The 17,093-nt window shown below is 51.6% G+C and overlaps 3 protein-coding genes across 3 annotated transcripts; 1 reads left to right on the top strand and 2 right to left on the bottom strand.

The window, feature by feature from the left end:
- Positions 1-2,174: 2,174 nt before the first annotated feature.
- Positions 2,175-3,406, bottom strand: LOC126028523 (interferon lambda-4-like). The gene is made up of 5 exons (XM_049787487.1): positions 3,239-3,406; positions 2,877-2,948; positions 2,650-2,793; positions 2,349-2,423; positions 2,175-2,273 (listed from the first exon to the last, which is right to left on the bottom strand). Exons 1-5 carry the CDS (start codon positions 3,404-3,406, stop codon positions 2,175-2,177), a joined length of 558 nt encoding a protein of 185 aa, XP_049643444.1.
- Positions 3,407-6,323: 2,917 nt separating this feature from the next.
- On the bottom strand, positions 6,324-11,457 carry LOC126028522 (interferon lambda-3-like). Its single transcript, XM_049787486.1, has 6 exons — positions 11,379-11,457; positions 7,298-7,473; positions 7,089-7,166; positions 6,663-6,806; positions 6,501-6,584; positions 6,324-6,422 (listed from the first exon to the last, which is right to left on the bottom strand). Exons 1-6 carry the CDS (start codon positions 11,455-11,457, stop codon positions 6,324-6,326), a joined length of 660 nt encoding a protein of 219 aa, XP_049643443.1.
- Positions 11,458-11,520: 63 nt separating this feature from the next.
- On the top strand, positions 11,521-12,745 carry LOC126028521 (interferon lambda-4-like). The gene is made up of 5 exons (XM_049787485.1): positions 11,521-11,688; positions 11,984-12,055; positions 12,139-12,282; positions 12,497-12,571; positions 12,647-12,745. Exons 1-5 carry the CDS (start codon positions 11,521-11,523, stop codon positions 12,743-12,745), a joined length of 558 nt encoding a protein of 185 aa, XP_049643442.1.
- Positions 12,746-17,093: the final 4,348 nt, after the last annotated feature.

Here is a 17,093-nt window from a genome sequence, read left to right as displayed (position 1 = left end):
CCCAATGAGTTTGGGTTTTCTCTTGCATGATCATCTCAGCCTTGGGGTTCAAGCCAAGGGCTTCTCAAGGCTGGTCACTCTCAGTTCCCATTTCTCTGTTTCTCTCTATCCACAGGAGACTGAGACCAACCAGCATTTGTCTTTTTCCTTCTAACTTACTGCACTTCCCATGTTACCTTATGAGACTGGCTTCATGCAAGTTGCAAGCTGAAGATTTCATCTTCCTTTTTGAGTCTTTGTTAGTTTGTGTCTGGACTCCACCCTGCAGTGCTCAGGGCTGACTCCTGATCTGGAGGAGTCACTCCTGGTGCTGCTTGAGGACCATAAGGGATACCAGGGACCAAAGTCAGGTCTGCATTGAGCAAGGTAAGTGCCCTGCCTCTTTACATTCTCTCTAGCCCCGAGTTCATCATCTTTCCTATCTTTTCTGGCTGGGAGTATGTAGTGGGGAGACACACCCCAATGTCCTCTCAACTTTTTCCTGACAGGTGAGAATCCCTCCTCTACACATCAGCAGAAACAGTGGCTGTTTCTAGTCTCCTCAGTGCCCTTCATTCCATTGTCCTGTTGATTCGTGATTCTGAATTATCAGATATAAGCAGCTTCATAGCACGGACCACACCGAGGTCCTCCTCAGAAGTGTCAGTTCATCTCCTCTCCTGATTTCCTGGGCTAACTGGCCCTTTTCTCGTTTGGTTCTTCGATTGCTGGAAGCTGTGGGTTTCAGCCTTTCCTTTGATGCACTGGGTGCAAACCCTTTCTCCCTTTTTATCTTGTTTCATTTAAACTATTTGCGGGGAATAACCATTGAAATTTGTTATGAAGAAGCTCTAAAGTCAGCTATGAAGTGCGATTGATTGTTTTGGTTGTATTTGGGCCACACCAGAGGTCATTGGAGGTTATTCCTTCCTCAACTCAGGATTAGTCTTTCTAGGATCAAGCAACCATATGGAGTTCCCAAATATGATCAAACCTGAGTCAGCTGTGTGCACAGAGAGGGCCCTCCCTGCTGTCTTATCTCTCTGGGCCCATGAGTCCAATGGCAGACATCTCAGCCCTGACCCCATAGATGTGACCTGTATTTGCCTCAATGTAGTTTTTTGGATCTGGTCTTATTGTGCGTGTCTAATCCACTTGGATTGAATTTTGGAACATGTGCTGAGATACAGACCAAATTCTTGGCTTTTAGTTTTTGTTCTTTATTTATTTATTTTTTTTTTTTTTTGGTTTTTGGGCCACACCCAGTAACGCTCAGGGGTTACTCCTGGCTATGTGCTCAGAAGTTGCTCCTGGCTTGGGGGACCATATGGGACACCGGGGGATCGAACCGCGGTCCGTCCAAGGCTAGCGCAGGCAAGGCAGGCACCTTACCTTTAGCGCCACCACCCGGCCCCTTTGTTCTTTATTTTTTTAGAACACACCAGGAATTGATCAAGGTTTACCCTGATCTCTTGTTCAGGAATCACTCCAGCTGGTATTTGGAGGTACTATGAGAGGTGCAAGGAATTAAACCCTGTGGACAGTAGTGATGGCAAAGACTCTCCCTGCTGCTCCATCTCTCCAACCCCAGGGCTCATTCTGATAGAGACCAAGTTGGGGTGCTGAGAGGTTTAGATATAAGAAAGGAGGTCTAGAGGTGAAACTGGGCTCTGAGATCATAAGCGGAGAATGGGACAAACCTCAGATAAAATGAACACACAGATCACACCACTGGGGACAGTCACCTTTAATGATGGGCTCTGGCAGGCCCTGAGGGTAGATCATTCTCCTGAACTCGACAAAAGGAAGCTCTGGAGAGGGTAAGGTAGAGCCTGAGCCATGGAGAAATAATATTCAGTGTCTTCCCTCAGGGAAGGGGCCCAGAGGCCTCATCACAGATTCACAGAATCTAGGAGGTACTGGTGTCAATGGGTCCTTGTCCTACAAGGGGGGACTTTGTCCAAGGTCCATGCCAAGTTGGCGTACATTGACTGGACCCCACTGCTGACAGGTCCTGCAGAGGTAGCAGTGAAGGGTTCAGGTGAATTTCTGTTTGGGAACCCCAGAGCTCTTCTGCCTGCTGGGTTCAGTCGTCCAGGAAGGGAACACCGTGGACATCCTTAGTGTAGCCAGCAGGGTTGAGATGCTGGTCTTGAGTAAGAGGAAGGAGCATCCGTTCCTGCATCCGCAGGTGGTCAGAGACAAGGCCCCTCCTGCGCCACCAGTCTCAGGTCCCAGGTGAGCAGGCGCAGGAGACCGAAGACCACCTTGGCCTGGTGGCACCTGGGGGAGTCCTGCAATGCAGGGCCGAGTGAGGAGGGGAACTTCCCAAGCCCCTCGCCCCGTGGTTGTATACCACCTGCACACACCTGTCTCTGGGCTTTAGGGTGCTTCTTCCTGGGCCTGGGTTTCTTCCTGGAGGGGCTTGGGTGCAGCATCTGCAACTGGAGGAAGAGCAGGAGGTATGAAGAAAACAGCACCCCGTCTCCTCAGCGGCCTCTGCCTGGAGGGGCCCTACTACAGACCCGAGTGGTATCAAAGACTCTCAGACTAAAGGGCTGGTGTGATCGCTGGATGATGCCACCAGTTGCATGTGGGTCCTACAGGCTAAGTGTGGGTGTAGGTGACTTCGTGGAGCAGGAGAGAGGCGCGCAACTCAAATGCACTCACGCAGGCCCCCAGGTCCCGCTCCACCGCCGCCAGCAGCTCCAGGGTCCTGCCACAGTCCGGGACCAGCTCTGGGCTCCACAGGCCGCTCAGCACCGCCTGGGCCTCCGCGATGCCCCGGGCCACCAGGCGCAGCCGCGCGCACGACTGCGGGGACAGCGACAGTCAGGGAAGGGGCTCCGGCTGGCTCTGCCGCACCCGGGCCTGCACCTTGGGGGTCCCGCGCTCACCCAGGGCGGGGGATGCGCCCTGCGGGGGCGGAACGAGCAGTTGCGGGGCCTCCAGCTCAGCGTCTCTTCGTCCTGCGGGCAGGGTGGGTGTCACTGGGGTCTCCAACCCGGACCCAGGTTCTGCGCTCTCTGCACTTGAACCCAGGCCCCGACGCTCCAGGTGAATAGCAGAGCAGGGAGACCCCAAAAGGAGGGACCTGGATGCCTTCTGCCCGCCCAGCCCGAGCCCGCATTGCCCTAAGGCTGTTGGTTCCACCCCGGGCCCGCCCTGTGCCCCTTCTAGGACGCTGTGCACCAGGCGAGCGCCTGCAACCAATGTCCAGGCGGCCTTGGGTCCGAGTCCCTGGACGACCCGCACTCACGTAGCGGTCCCGCAGCGCCTTGACGGCCGCCAGCACCCGGGGCTCCAGCGCGCGGTAGTGGGCCAGGGCGCAGCGCCCGGGCGGCCCTTGCGAGGGCCCCGCAGCCGCGCCCGCCGCCACCAGCGCCCACAGCACCAAGGCCGCCGCCGCTCGGACCCGCAGCCGCATCTCGGTCCTTGTTCTGGTCCCGCGGTGCCAGGCCGGCTCTGTGCTGCTCGGTCCGAACTGTCCATGGCGCTTTATGCGGGGTCCGAGCCGAGCCGAGTGGAACCGGGGGCGCCGGATTTCCCCGACCCGCTAGTTTCCGAACGTCAGCTCGGCCTGGGCCCAGGAATTCCTTACTTGCCCGCTTGCGCCATCCTGGCCCTGTCCCAACATGCTCTGAAAAGCAGTGTCTCCCCAAGCTGGCTCTGGGCCAACCTCTGCGCTCTTGGAAAGAGGGACCAAGCCTGCCCTTGCTGCCGGGACTTGGGGACCCATAGAGCACTGAGGGTCTCCGGAGTGCCCTGGACTAGCAGTGGCCCAGCGCTCTCCTCCCTCTCTGTCCTGTCCCTGTCTGTCCCTGTTTTATCCTTCCTTCTGTTCCCCTTGTTTCCCACCCCCTTTGGGGTGTACAACAGCAGAACTCTACTATTACTACTGGCTCTTTGCTCAGAAATGACTCCTGGCAGGCTGGGGACACTATGTGGGATGATTGTCGAATGCAAAGCAAATGCCCTAACAAATATCCTCTCATTCTTTTCCTCTATCTCCTTTTCTCTGAACTTCTTCTCTGGAACTTTCTCAGACTCTCTGGTTTCCCTTGTCTCTTTTCTGTGGTTCATAATGACAGGAGTCTTTTTTGTTTTTGTTTTTGTTTTTGTTTTTGTTTTTGGGCCACACTCGCCGTTGCTCAGGGGTTACTCAGAAATAGCTCCTGTCCCAGACAGATAATAACACAACCAGGAGGTGCATTCTTGACTGGATACCAACCTACTCCCTCTACCACCACACATGATCCCTCAAATCAGAAGTGGACACAGCGCCATGGGAATCTCTGAGCACTGCCAAGTGTGGTCCCAGACGTCCCCCTAAATAATATTTTAAAAGTTCACTCTTCAGCATGGTGGTACTTTGATGGGTGTTAAGGAGCTTACTTGCCTTGCACACAGTGGCCAATATTTGACTTGGCACGGACTATGGTCCCCAGATCACTGCCCGGTGTGACCCCCAATTCCAAACCAATTACACTTTCCAAAAGCAAACAAATCAGCTTCAGCCAGGAGAGAAATCCCCATGGGCTGCAGCCTGGGCTCCGTCCCAATAATCTGGTCCCTTTCCCTCCTTACTCTTCGTGTCCCTTTCACTCTCCTCAATTCTGCTTTTCTGTTTAGTAATGTGATGGTGTGTGCAGAGTGAGCCTGAAGGATTATTTGTAGGATGATCTCAGTTACTTTGTGATCATTTTACAAAACTGACCATTACTTTCTCTTTATTTTCACAGATGAATAACCATGCCAGGGGCTTTTTTTCATGCCTCTTCCTTCCACATTGGAACTAGGTTCCCACCAAAAGTGCCTTCAATTTTTCATTTGTTTGTTTGTTGTGTTCTGGGTTTATTCTGGTCTAGCTTTAAAAGCCACACCTGATCATGCTCTGTGGACTGCCTGGGGTGCGTGGGATCAAACTTGGGTCAGCCTTGTGCAAGGTCCTACCGTTGTGCTATTGCTCTGGCAAATTTCCCCTCAGTGTCTTCATTTGTACCAAATATAGCTTCATCTCACTCCATTTCTCTTCTGCTTTTGATATACCTTCTTTGCTTACTTCTCTCATTTTTTGTTTTGATCTATTTTTGTCTAAGTTCATTTGCCTCTTTTCATTTTCCCCTCCTAGTCAAGTTAGGGTCTCTTGTCGGTCAGTCTTAGTGAATATCTCTTTTATTTTATTTTATTTTATTTATTTGTTTTTTGGCCACACCTGGTGATGCTCAGGGGTTACTCTTGGCTATGTGTTCAGAAATCACTCCTGGCTTGGGGAACCATATGATGGGAGGGGATAGAAGCTCAGTATGTTTTAGGCTAGCACGCACCTAGACTTACTGGAGTCTTCTCGGGTGCCTGGGCCACTGTCAAAGCGCCAGTTGTAAAATCGATTTCCAGGTTGTGAAATCACCCCACAGGTTTGTATTTCCAACTCAGGGGACAGATCTGAAGCAAGTAGCCTTGAAGAGTTAATAAACCAAGCCAGGCAGGAGAGAGTTCTGAAGTGAATGCCTCTGGCTTCTCTGTGGGCCATGCCAGACTGACCTTCCTTCATTAAACCAGATCCAATTCACCCGGGGGGGGGGGGGGAGGCTCAAGTGAATAAGCCTAGAGCATTAAGAGTGTGGCTGCAACAACAAAAACCAAAGAAATGTGTTTCTGGTGACAATGGCCAAGACCAGATCAGAGAACCACAAAAGCAGTTTAAGAGATGTTTAATGTTAAATAAGCATTAAAAGGGCCGGGCGGTGTTGCTAAAGGTAAGGTGCCTGCCTTGCCTGCGCTAGCCTTGGACAGACCGAGGTTCGATCCCCCGGTGTCCCATATGGTCCCCCAAGCCAGGAGCAACTTCTGAGCACATAGCCAGGAGTAACCCCTGAGCGTTACTGGGTGTGGCCCAAAAACCAAAAATAAATAAATAAATAAATAAGCATTAAAAGACATCCTCGGAGTGAGACTGTGGCTCTCCACTAAGAGAGTGTGTGAGACCCCCAGCGGGACAAAGAGAGACTATGGATTGAGGGGTGAGCTGCCTTCTATGGGGAAGAGGTGACTAAATCCTGGATGGAGGGAAGAAAGCCACATACAGTACAGAACAAGTTTACACACTTTATTTGTATGCTTTTATAGAAGTAGAAAAATAACATTTTAATGACCTTTATAGGCATTACATAATAATATTTCAATATTACTGTAATAAATATTTCTGGTTGGGTGGAGATGCTCCATAAATAAATAAATAACAAATAAATAAATAATATATAAATAGTAGATAAATAATGATTTGGCAATAAATAAGGGGGTGGAAGGCAATCCGGCAGGTGGAAGAGGAGGCAGTGCTGAGCTCAGACACACAGTGCTCCTTGGGCCACACATCGCAGGTCGTGAGTGAGCATCCGGAAGAGGTTGAAAGTGACTGAGGCTTCCAGGCAGCTCTGGGATTCCTGGGGGAGGACAGGCAGGGTCAGATGCACCATCATTGGGGTCCAAATCCCCGCCCCCACACACTTATATTTACATACCTTGTGTGGCGCCTCCTGGAGCCTCTGCAGCCATTGTTGGAGGCGACCCCGGGGTCGGGGGGTCTCTGTGGGCTGAGGAGGAACCTGGGGGCAGAGGAAGAAGAGTGAGACTGAGCAGAACACGGGGAGGGCAAGAAGGTACTAAGGGACCCCTAAACTCACACAGGCCTGAAGATGGGTGTGGATGAGTTTCAGGGTGCGCAGAGGCTGGTCCAGCATAGGCCCCAGGGATGGCTCAGCCATGGCCTCCAGGACCTGCAGAGTTAGGGCCAGCTCAGCCTCCAGGGCCACGGGTCGCTCCCACACCTGAGGGAAAAAGAGAGAGATGAGGGGTGAGGGAGGGAGGGGACAGGGTGGGGAAGGTACGGGGACATGGGTCACAGCACAATGGAACAGAGGGTCCATTGGGCAACAGGTGTGCTCAGCCACTTGTCAGGTGAGAGGAGAGTTGGGGGTCCATCAGAACAGGCCCAGAGAGCTGGGAATGAGGGGGAGGTTTAGCCAAGAGTAGGTGGGATGGGCAGGGAAGCACCCTGAGAGGGACACAGAAAAGGAGTGACCCAGGCAATGTAGGGATCCCCAGTTCACCTGCAGCTGCTTCAAGTCTCTCTTCCTTGGGAACAGGCGCCCAGTGCAGTTCCAGCCCTTCAGTTGCAGCATTTCCTCCTGCAGAGAAGCTGGTCAGTGCAAGAGGAACAGGGACCCCCAGGGTTGGGGAGCCCATGGGAGAAGGTACTACCTGCACCCAGAGGTGGGACCCTCAGTAGTGGAGAGTGGAGGAGGATAGGGACACTCACCAAAGCATCCTTGGCTCTCTTGAAGGCCTGAAGCTCCTGAGGAGACAGTGACTGGAACCTGGCCAGCTGGCAGTCACTGGGGTACCCGAGTGCCTTGGGGGGCTGGGAGACAGCAGGTGCCCCTGTTGCAGTCATCAGTGAGGTGCCTAGCAGCAGCATCACCAAGGTGGCCATCTCTGAGAAGACAAAGGGAAGGTCAGTGTGGGTGGGTGTGCAGGGGAGAATCCCCACAGGATCGGGGGTGGGCTCACCTGGACACTCCTTTCTGCAGCAGAAAGTTCCTGAGTTGGTGCTTGAGGGGCACTGGGCTCTGGCCGCTGTTGGCTTCTGGGAATCAGTGCTCTGCTGTGGGGCTCAGGGAGGCTTTGTGGGTCTCTGAACCTGAATCGAGTGCAAGTGTCTGGGGCTGAGCTGAGGCTCCTCATCTTTTAACCTGGCTCCCTGGGTGTTCCCTCCTGATGAAGGAAAAGCGAAAATCGCTCTAGGACAGGTGACTGTTCCTGCAGGTGTCCAGGCTGGGGAGTCCCAGGAGGCGCCTCAGCAGGAGTTGCTGGAACGAAAGTGAAACTGACTCTGTAGTGACAGAAGATCGGGGAACCTCAAAACTGGGGAACCTCAGGACTGGGGACCTCAGGATTGGGGCCCCAGGAAGGCCATGGCTCTCAACTCACTGAAGGGTCTTTCAGAGAGGCAATTTCTTTGTGCCCCATTGGGGATGAAAGAAAAGGTGCCACTAAAGGGTGTGGCATAAGCTGCTTGGAATTCCAGTGAGTCATGTGGACTGTAACTGGGGATCCCGTGAACCTTCAGGGCCAGAGATGTTTGCACAGTAAGGAGGGAGCTAAGTAGCAAGAGATGGATAAGGGTAACCTGTCCCATTGGCCCCTGAGCCCACCAGGAATGCTACAAATGTAGAGCCCAGAGTGTACCTTGAACACTACAGGTGTCAGATGGAAGAAAGAAAGGAAGGGAGAAAGAGAAAACGATAAGAAAAAAATGAACTATTGATTGAGAAAGGCAAAGAAAGAAAAAAATATAAGGAGAGAAAGAGAAAAAAGAAAGGGCAAGGGAAGGAGGAAGAAAATAGAGAAAGAAAGAAAGAAAATAGGAAAAAGGGAAGGAAGAAGAAATGAAGAAAGGAAGAAGGGAAAAGGAGGAAGAGGTGGAAAGAAAAAGGAAAGAGAAGGAAGAACAGATAGAAGAAAAAAGGAAAGAAAGGGAAGAAAGAATGGACACAAGAAATGAAGGACGGAAATAATGAAAGAAGTAAAGAAGTAAAGAAGGAAGAAAGGAAAGAAGGAATGAGGGGACCCCACATGAGAGTGGATACTGGCTCAACCTCTTCCTTCATGGCCCAGGAGAGAAGAGGTTCTTGGGCACAGTGACACTCATTACCCAATTAGAGGTGAGGATACAGAAAACTGGGATGTGGCTAAGGAATCGGGTCTAGTTGCTGCCAGTTCAGGGGGCAACAGGGAGCACAGGAGGTGTGGATAGGTATGGTCTTCAGGAGAGAGCAGCAGAGCAGCCCTCACTGGAAGGGAGGGCAGAAATGGGTATGAATGTAGCCCAAATTAGGAAAAGGAGGGTATCTGGAGGGAAAGGGGTTTGGGATTCAGATCACAGGTCTCCTGTACTCTGTGGCACATCTGGACCTGCTGTGGCCCTTTCCTTGTGTTGACCCACAGCTTCAGGCAGTATTGGTTCTGCTCTGGGACTGATAGATTCATTCATGTCCCCACAGGGATCTCCCAAAATGTCCAGGGCTTTCCTACTGGACACTTTCAAGCAAGTGGCTACTGTCTCTGCTATACCCTGAGAACTTGGCTCTGGATTGTGGTTCCAGGAATTATAAAGCTTCATGTTAGTGCTAGGGCACCTCTAAGTACTCAGGGGCCTTTAGGGCTGCATCAGGCAGCTAAGGTCAGGGCTGAGGGTTGGAGCCCTCAGGGAAGGTCCTGAAAAGCAGCAGGTAATCTTTCCACTGGCTCTCTGGCTCTGCTTCCAATTGATTTTAACTTTTGGAAATGAAATGGAATGAGATGGAGCTACATTTGATAAGAGAAAAGACACTGAATGAAAAATTAGGAGCCAGGGTCAGAGAGCTAGCACAAAAGTAGGATCTTGCACACTGCTGACCCAGAAACTATCCCAGGCACCCATACAGTCCACAGAGCATGTTCAGGTGTGAATTATGAAGCAGGGCTAAAAGTAACCCTTGAAACCACACACACACACACACACACACACACACATGTTGTATTAAATAATTAATAATGGATCTGGATGGCGATGGATGGTGAAGGATGGAGGTGGATGGAGGCCTTTGTCCTTAGGCTCTGGCCACGTGGCTTCATTCCCCATGAACCAGCAGGTCTGGGGTTCAGGAAAGTGACGGGTATTGAACTCACTCACAGGCAGGCATCAGGAAGCATCAGCTTTATTCATACCCTATCCACCACATGTGTGTGGCCTACTCATAACCTTTCAAGCACTAGTTATTCTTGGCCCTGCATCTTAACTCCTTTCAGCCATCTTCCTTTGACCTCCATGCTGGTCAAAGACCAAAAGAGGCCAAGACCCAAAAGCCAGAGAGCCCAGCAGGGTAAAAGCCCCTAATCCCCTGGCTCAAAGGCTTATCTACCTTTTCCAAGACCCCTCCCAGGAATGGGCGGGGTCTTGCAGGTAAGGTCAAGTTACCTAGGAAATATGGGTGGGGGATGAGGCTACACACACACACACACACACACACACACACCCAACAATATATTGAAAACACTTTTGATGGGAACCAAGTTCAATGTGGGAGGAAGGGGGAGTTAAACCCTTGGCAGAGAAGGTGCCCCTGGCACCAACTGACATGTTTGTCCATCTGTGAAAAGAAAGAGAAAGAAATGGGCAGTTTTGTAAAATGATCACAGAAATGACTGAGATCATCCTCCAAATAATCCTCTGGCTCTGCACACATGAGCACATCACTAAACAGAAACACGGAATTGAGGAGAGTTGAAAGGGACACTTAGAGTAAGGAAGGAAAAGGACCAAAAGGGACCAGATTATTGGGACAGAGCCCAGGCTGGCAGCCCATGGGGATTCTCTCCTGGCTGAAGCTGATTTGTTTGCTTTTTGGAAAGTGTAATTTGTTTGGACTTTGGGGTCACACAGACAGTGCTGTGGGGACCTTAGTCCATGCCAAGTCAAACTGTGACCACTGTGTGCAAGGCAAGCAGGCACCTTAACACCCATCAAAGTACCACCATGCAGAAGAGTGAACTTTTGAAATAGTATTAGGGGGTACCAGTGGGACCACACTTGGCAGTGCTCAGAAATTCCCTTGTTACTGTGTCCTTTTTCTTAAGGACCATGTATGCTTGTAGAAGGAGCAGATTGGTATCAAGTCAAGAATGTACCTTCTCCTTGTGTTCTTATCTGTCTGGGACAGAGAATACTACAAATTCTGTTCCATAGACGAACAAGGGACAACAATCTCCTTAGATAAGGGACCAAGCTAGAGACCAACTCTCCTGTCATTATAAACCACAGAAAAGAGAAACAGGAAACCAGAGAGTTGGAGAAACTTTAGAGAAGAAATGTGGGATAAAATAGGCAAAGGAGGGGCAGGAAATAGAGTACACATTGTAGGGCCTTTGCTTGGAACCCAGCTGGCATGAGTTCCATCCCCATAAACCTACATGGTCCCTGCAGCATGCCAGGAGTCACTTTATGAACACAGAATAAGGATTAACACCTGAGTTCTGTAGTTGTACACTCCCAGAAAAAATAAAAAAAGGGAGAGAAATGGAACAGAAGGAAGGATAAAACAGGAACAGACAGGGACAAGAGGACAGAAAGGGAGGCGAGCACTGGACCACTACTACTCCAGGGCACTCCGGAGACCCTCAGTGCTCTGTGGGTCCTCAAAACTCAGCAGCTAGGGCAGGTTCGGTCCCTCTTTCCAAGAGCGCAGAGGGTGTCCCAGAGCCAGCACAGGGAGACACTTTGGCCTGACAGCAGGTTGGGACCCGGCCAGGATGACGCAAGCGGGCAGGTAAGGGACTCCCGGGCCCCGGGCCGAGCTGACGTTCGGAAACTAGCGGATCGGGGAAGTCCGGCGCCCCCGGTTCGACTCGGCTCGGCTGGGCCCGTGCATAAAGAGCCATGGACGGTTCGGACGGAGCAGCAGAGGGTTTTGCTGGCACTGCGGGGACCATAGAGAGACTGACATGTGGCTGCGGGTCCGAGCTGGGGCGGCCTTGGGGCTGTGGGTGCTGGTGGCGGCTGGCGCGGCTGCGGGACCCTCGCCAGGGCCGCCCGGGCGCTGCCCCCTGGCCCACTACCGCGCGCTGGAGCCCCGGGCGCTGGCGGCCGTCAAGGCGCTGCGGGACCGCTACGTGAGTGCGGGTTGGCCAGGGGCTCGGACCCAAGGCCGCCTGGGCATAGGTTGCAGGCGCTCACCTGGTGCACAGCGTCCTGGAAGGGACACCAGGGTGGGCCCTGGGTGGAACGAACCAGCAGCCGTCGGGCAATGCGGGCTCGGGCTGGGCGGGCAGAAGGCATCCAGGTCCCTCCTTTTGGGGTCGCCCTGCCCTGCTGTCCAGTTGGAGCGTCTGGGCCTGGGTTCAAGTGCAGAGAGGGCAAAGCCTGGGTCCGGGTTGGAAGCCCCAGTAACGCCCACCGTGCCCGCAGGACGAAGAGACGCTGAGCTGGAGGCCCCGCAACTGCTCGTTCCGCCCCCGCAGGGCGCATCCCCCGCCCTGGGTGAGCGCGGGACCCCCAAGGTGCAGGCCCGGGTGCGGCAGAGCCAGCCGGAGCCCCTTCCCTGACTGTCGCTGTCCCCGCAGTCGTGCGCGCGGCTGCGCCTGGTGGCCCGGGGCATCGCGGAGGCCCAGGCGGTGCTGAGCGGCCTGTGGAGCCCAGAGCTGGTCCCGGACTGTGGCAGGACCCTGGAGCTGCTGGCGGCGGTGGAGCGGGACCTGGGGGCCTGCGTGAGTGCATTTGAGGCGCCACCTCTCCTCTCCCACGAAGTCACCTACACCCCTAGTGAGCTGTAGGACCCACATGCATCTGGTGGCACCTTCCAGCGGTCACACCAGCCCTTTAGTCTGAGAGTCTTTGATACCACTCGGGTCTGTAGTAGGGCGCCTTCAAACAGAGGACATGGGACACTGGGATCCCTCATACCTCCTGCTTTTCCTCCAGTTGCAGATGCTGCACCCAGGCCCCTCCAGGAAGAAACCTAGGCCCAGGAAGAAGCACCGTAAAGCCCAGAGACAGGTGGGTGCAGGTGGTGGACAGAAATGGGGGAAGCCCTTGTGATGGTTCCCTCCTCACTCAGCCCTGCATATGCAGGAGTCCCCCAGGTGCCACCAGGCCAAGGTGGTCTTCGGCCTCCTTCGCCTGCTCACCTGGGACCTGAAGCTGGTGGCGCAGGACGGGCCTTGTCTCTGACCACTCGGGGCTATGGGGATGGACGCTGCTTCCTCTTACTCAAGACCGGCACCTCAGCCCTGCTGGCTACACCTAGGGTGCTCTCCTCCGCCAACATCCTGACTGAACCCTGCAGGCAGAAGAGCCCTGGGTTTCCCAAACACCAAGTGTTCCCCAAAACTTCACTGCTGCGTCTGCAGGACCAGTCAGCAGTAGGGTCTGTCAGTGGTGCCCCCAACTTGGGCACGGACCTTGAACCCCCTTCCCCTTGTAGGACAAGGAACGAGGACACTATTACCTCCTAGATTCTGTGGATCTGTCATGAGGCCCCTTGGCCCCTTCCCTGAGGGAAGACACTGAACCTGATTCCTTCATAGCTCAAGCCCTGCCTGACTATCCAAGAGCTTCCTTCTGTCAAGTTCCAGGACATCCCTGAGTCTCAGGGCCTGCTGGAACCCATCATTAAATGTTATTGTCCCCAAGTGGTGTGATCTGTGTAATCATTTTACCCGAGGTTTGCCCTGTTCTCAGACTGTGAGCTCAGAACTTAGAGTTTCACCCCCAGATCTTCTCCCTAAGAGCTCAATCTCTCAGCACTGAGAGTTTGGCCACTCTCAGAATGAACCCTGGGGCTGGAGAGACAGAGCAGCTGGGAGAACCTTGGCCATCTCTGTTGTCCACAGGGTTTAATTTCTTGCACCCCTTTTAGTCCCTCCAAGTACCAACTGGAGTGATTCCTAAATCAGGGTAAATTTGGATCATAGTCAGGTGTGGTCTAAAAAATAAAAACAAAAATTATAAAATGTGACTTTGGTCTGTATCTCAACCCATGTGCCAAATTCAGTCCATGTGGATTAAACACTTACAGTGAGACCAGGTTCATGAACTATATTGAGTCAAACACCGGCCACTTCCCTGAGATTAGGGCTGAGATGTCTGCGATTAGACTCATGGAGCCAGAGAGATAGGACAGCAGGGAGGGTGCTCTTTGTGCACAGGGTGACCGGGTTTGATCCTGGGCACTTGATCCTAGAAGGATCCCCTGAATTGATCCCCTGAATTGGGGAAGGAATAACTGCCAAGACAACTGATGTGGCCCAATACAAACAAGACAATTAAGTGCATTTCAGGACAAACATAAAAACAACCAAAATAAACAAATAAATAAATAAATAAATAAGGCCAGTTAGGACTCAGTCAAATTTTGAAATTTTTTCTTTTCGTTCTTTAGGGTAATTTTCAGAGGGAAATGTTTGAAATCTGAGTGAACCTGACTGAGTTTTAGGGGTAAAGGAAGGAGTAATTCTTGAACATAGCCTGGGGTAGCCCCTAAACACAAAACCAAACCAAACCAAAATTTAAATCCATTGGGAGCAAAGGAGCCAGAAAGGCATTTAAGGGCTTCACCAGGTTTCTTTCAGCACCTTCCCTGGGGAATCCAGCCCCTCAGCCCTGACCTTAGCTGCCTGGTGCAGCCCTAAAGCCCCTGAGCACTTAGAGGTGCCCAAGCACCACTGTGAAGCCTTATAATTCCCAGAACTATGACCCAATCAAGTCCCCTGAGTTTCCCAGACTCAGTGGCTATAGAATTAAATAATTAATGAGGGAATTAAATAATTAGCGATGGTTGCTGGATGGAGAAAGATGGAGGCTTTTATTCTTAGGCCATGGCCACGTGGCTTCATCCCCCATCAACTGGGGGGTCTGGGCTCCAAGAAAACGACGGGTATTGAACTCACTCACAGGCTTCAGGAACCATCAACTTTATTCATGCCCTATCCACCACATGTGTGGCCTATATCATAACCTTTTAAGCATTCAGCCATTCTTAGCTAGCCCTGCATCTTAACTCCTTTCAGCTATCTTCCCTTTGACCTCCATGTTGGCAAAAGTCCAAAAGAGCCTAATCCCCTCTGGTCAAAGCCTTATCTACCTTTTCCAAGACCCCTCCCAGGAAATGGGCGGGGTCTTGCAGGTAAGGTCAAGTTACCTAGGAAGAATGGGGTGGGGGGGTGAGGCTTCAAGTGGCCACTTGTTTGGAAGCGCTCAGTAGGAGCCCCAGACCCCAGACAACCCTTGGGAGACCTAAGTGGAAACACGAATGAATCTGTCAGTCCTGGAGCAGATTCAGTGCAGCCTGGGGTCTGAAGAGATGCCAGGATAGGGCTGCAGTAGGGCCAGACATACCACAGAGCACAGGGGTCCTTGGACCTGACCCAAACCCCCTTCCCTCCAGCTCCCCTCCTTTCTCTAGTTTGGTCACCTGTAGCATTAATTAATTAAAGATGGTGGTCGATGGCGATGGATGGTGAAGGATGTAGAAGGATCTTTCTCTGCCATCTCAGGCCATGTGGCTCTGCAACCCCCATTCAGCCGGAGGGTCCCAGGTTAGGTGAACAGCGGAATCAGACTCATCCAGAGACAGGCATCAGGAAGCATCAGCTTTATTCATCCCTATCCACCACATGTGTGGTCTCTATCATAACCTTTCAAGCACAGCCATTCTTTGCTAGCCCTGCCTCTTAACTCCTATCAGCCATCTTCCCTTTGGGCTCCATGCTGGTCAAAGACCAGAACGCAGAGACACAAAAGCCAGAGAGCCCAGCAGGGCTAACGGGCCTAATCCCCTGGCTCAAAGGCTTATCTACCTCTTCCAAGACCCCTCCCAGGAATGGGCGGGGTCTTCAGGTAAGGCCACACCTAATATTTAGTTCCCAAGACCCGGCCCAGAAATGGGCGGGTCTCAGATAGGTACACCTAAATCCAGGGTAGAGTTACAGTCACCCAGCTCATGGATATATTTGTATTTTTACGTTAGAGTTAGAGATCACTTTCAGTGGAGCTTAGGGGACCACATGGGCTCCAGGTATTGAGTCTTGGTCAGCCATCAACAAGGCAAGTGCTCTACCTGCTCTGTTCTCCTTCTGCCTCCTGTGTTTGTCCTTTTTATTACTGGGATTATTTCACAACATAGATTGCACGGTTTAACTATCATTTGTTAAAAGATATCTAGGTTTTGATCCAGACTTTCAATGTTACAGGTCAAGCTGATAAAATATTCATGTGTAAGAGTTTGTGTGAGCATGTGTTCATTTCTCTGGAATAAGAGAAGATCAAATGGGCTCAGAGAATAGTAGAGCAGGCAGAGTAAATGCTCTGCCCATAGCCAACTGGAGTTTGACCCCACCCATATGGTCCCCTGAGCACAGAGCCAAAAGTGAGCACTGTGCTCCACCGGTTATAGCCCCGCAAAAAAGAAAGGAGAAAATAAAGTGTATCTCTGAAGAGCTAACTCTTGGGTTTGTTTTGGGAAACACAGGCTGTCTCAGGACTGATCTCTCACTGCTCAGAGAACACTCCTGGCAGGGGTTGGGAGATGGTCTATGGTATCAGGGATGGGACCGAGGACCAAAATGAGTTTATCATTGGGAAGAAGCCCTGCTCATCAATTTCCCCCACTCTCATGGACTGGGCTCTGATAACATCTATTTTGTTTATTAGCTAAAGATACAACAGGCATTTGAGTTTTTGCCTTCCACATGTCCAGCACTGGTTAAATTCAGCCTTTTAGGTAGCAGATTAGAACCCTAATTAAAGTCAGGTGTAAGCCCAGAACACATAATGATTTAATTCAAAAATAAGAAATCAATCAATAAGTTAATAATAATAATAAAATAACAACCCATCAAACTCACCTCTATGAAACATGCTATGGAAAAATGAAAAAAACTGTCACTCTTTAAGCTTTGAGAAACTATAACAAACACTGGCATTAATCTGATACCTACAAGCCTGGAACTGGCCATTCTGGGATACTGTTAAAATAAAAAACTTGTGGGGCCAAAGTGATAGCACAGTGGTTGGGCGTGTGCTTTGCAAGCGGCTGATCCAGGAAAGGCCTGGGTTCAATCCAGGCGTCCCATATCCTAGCCAGGAACATTTTCTGAGCACATAGCCAGAAGTAACCCCTGCACATCACCAGGTGTTTCCCAACCCCCTCCCCAAAAAGCCCCCCAAAATAAAAATAAAATGAAAACTTGAGCTGTGGTGCATAGAGGCAAGATGACCTCCATAACCCTCCAGGTCTTCTCTTCTGGCTTTCTCACCTGACCTTTGACCTCTCCTGTTGAACCCAATTGGATACCTAGCCCAGGAATCTGGAGGTCTGAAAAGAGCAAGTTCAGAGATATTCTCCAGGGCTTTCCTTCCTGCAGGTCCCAGAGGACCTGGGGGTTCCATCTGACAGTGAAGGAGCCTTTCTCCTTTGATAACATAAAGATGTGAAGAAGTTAGGAAGGGGCCAGAGAGACTGTACAGTGAGTGGGGTATTTGCCTTGAACGTAGTGGATCTGGGTTGATCCCTGATATA

This window comes from Suncus etruscus, chromosome 14, assembly GCF_024139225.1.
Source record: "Suncus etruscus isolate mSunEtr1 chromosome 14, mSunEtr1.pri.cur, whole genome shotgun sequence".
NCBI classification, from domain to species: domain Eukaryota; kingdom Metazoa; phylum Chordata; class Mammalia; order Eulipotyphla; family Soricidae; genus Suncus; species Suncus etruscus.
Note: the sequence above shows the minus strand (reverse complement) of the source record. Positions and strands in the feature narration are given on the sequence as shown.

What these genes read in the sequence shown, in the direction of transcription:
- LOC126028523 (XM_049787487.1), bottom strand. Translation starts at nt 3,406, where the DNA reads ATGCGGCTGCGGGTCCGAGCGGCGGCGGCCTTGGTGCTGTGGGCGCTG. An exon ending in AGGCGCTGCGGGACCGCTAC is followed by an intron (nt 2,949 to 3,238) that starts GTGAGTGCGGGT and finishes CCCTGCCCGCAG; the next exon opens with GACGAAGAGACGCTGAGCTG. An exon ending in ACCCTAAAGCCCAGAGACAG is followed by an intron (nt 2,274 to 2,348) that starts GTGTGTGCAGGT and finishes CCTGCATTGCAG; the next exon opens with GACTCCCCCAGGTGCCACCA.
- LOC126028522 (XM_049787486.1), bottom strand. Translation starts at nt 11,457, where the DNA reads ATGGCTCTTTATGCACGGGCCCAGCCGAGCCGAGTCGAACCGGGGGCG. An exon ending in CGATCCGCTAGTTTCCGAAC is followed by an intron (nt 7,474 to 11,378) that starts GTCAGCTCGGCC and finishes TTGTCTTCTCAG; the next exon opens with AGATGGCCACCTTGGTGATG. An exon ending in ACACCCATCTTCAGGCCTGT is followed by an intron (nt 6,585 to 6,662) that starts GTGAGTTTAGGG and finishes CTCTGCCCCCAG; the next exon opens with GTTCCTCCTCAGCCCACAGA.
- LOC126028521 (XM_049787485.1), top strand. Translation starts at nt 11,521, where the DNA reads ATGTGGCTGCGGGTCCGAGCTGGGGCGGCCTTGGGGCTGTGGGTGCTG. An exon ending in AGGCGCTGCGGGACCGCTAC is followed by an intron (nt 11,689 to 11,983) that starts GTGAGTGCGGGT and finishes CCGTGCCCGCAG; the next exon opens with GACGAAGAGACGCTGAGCTG. An exon ending in AGCGGGACCTGGGGGCCTGC is followed by an intron (nt 12,283 to 12,496) that starts GTGAGTGCATTT and finishes CTTTTCCTCCAG; the next exon opens with TTGCAGATGCTGCACCCAGG.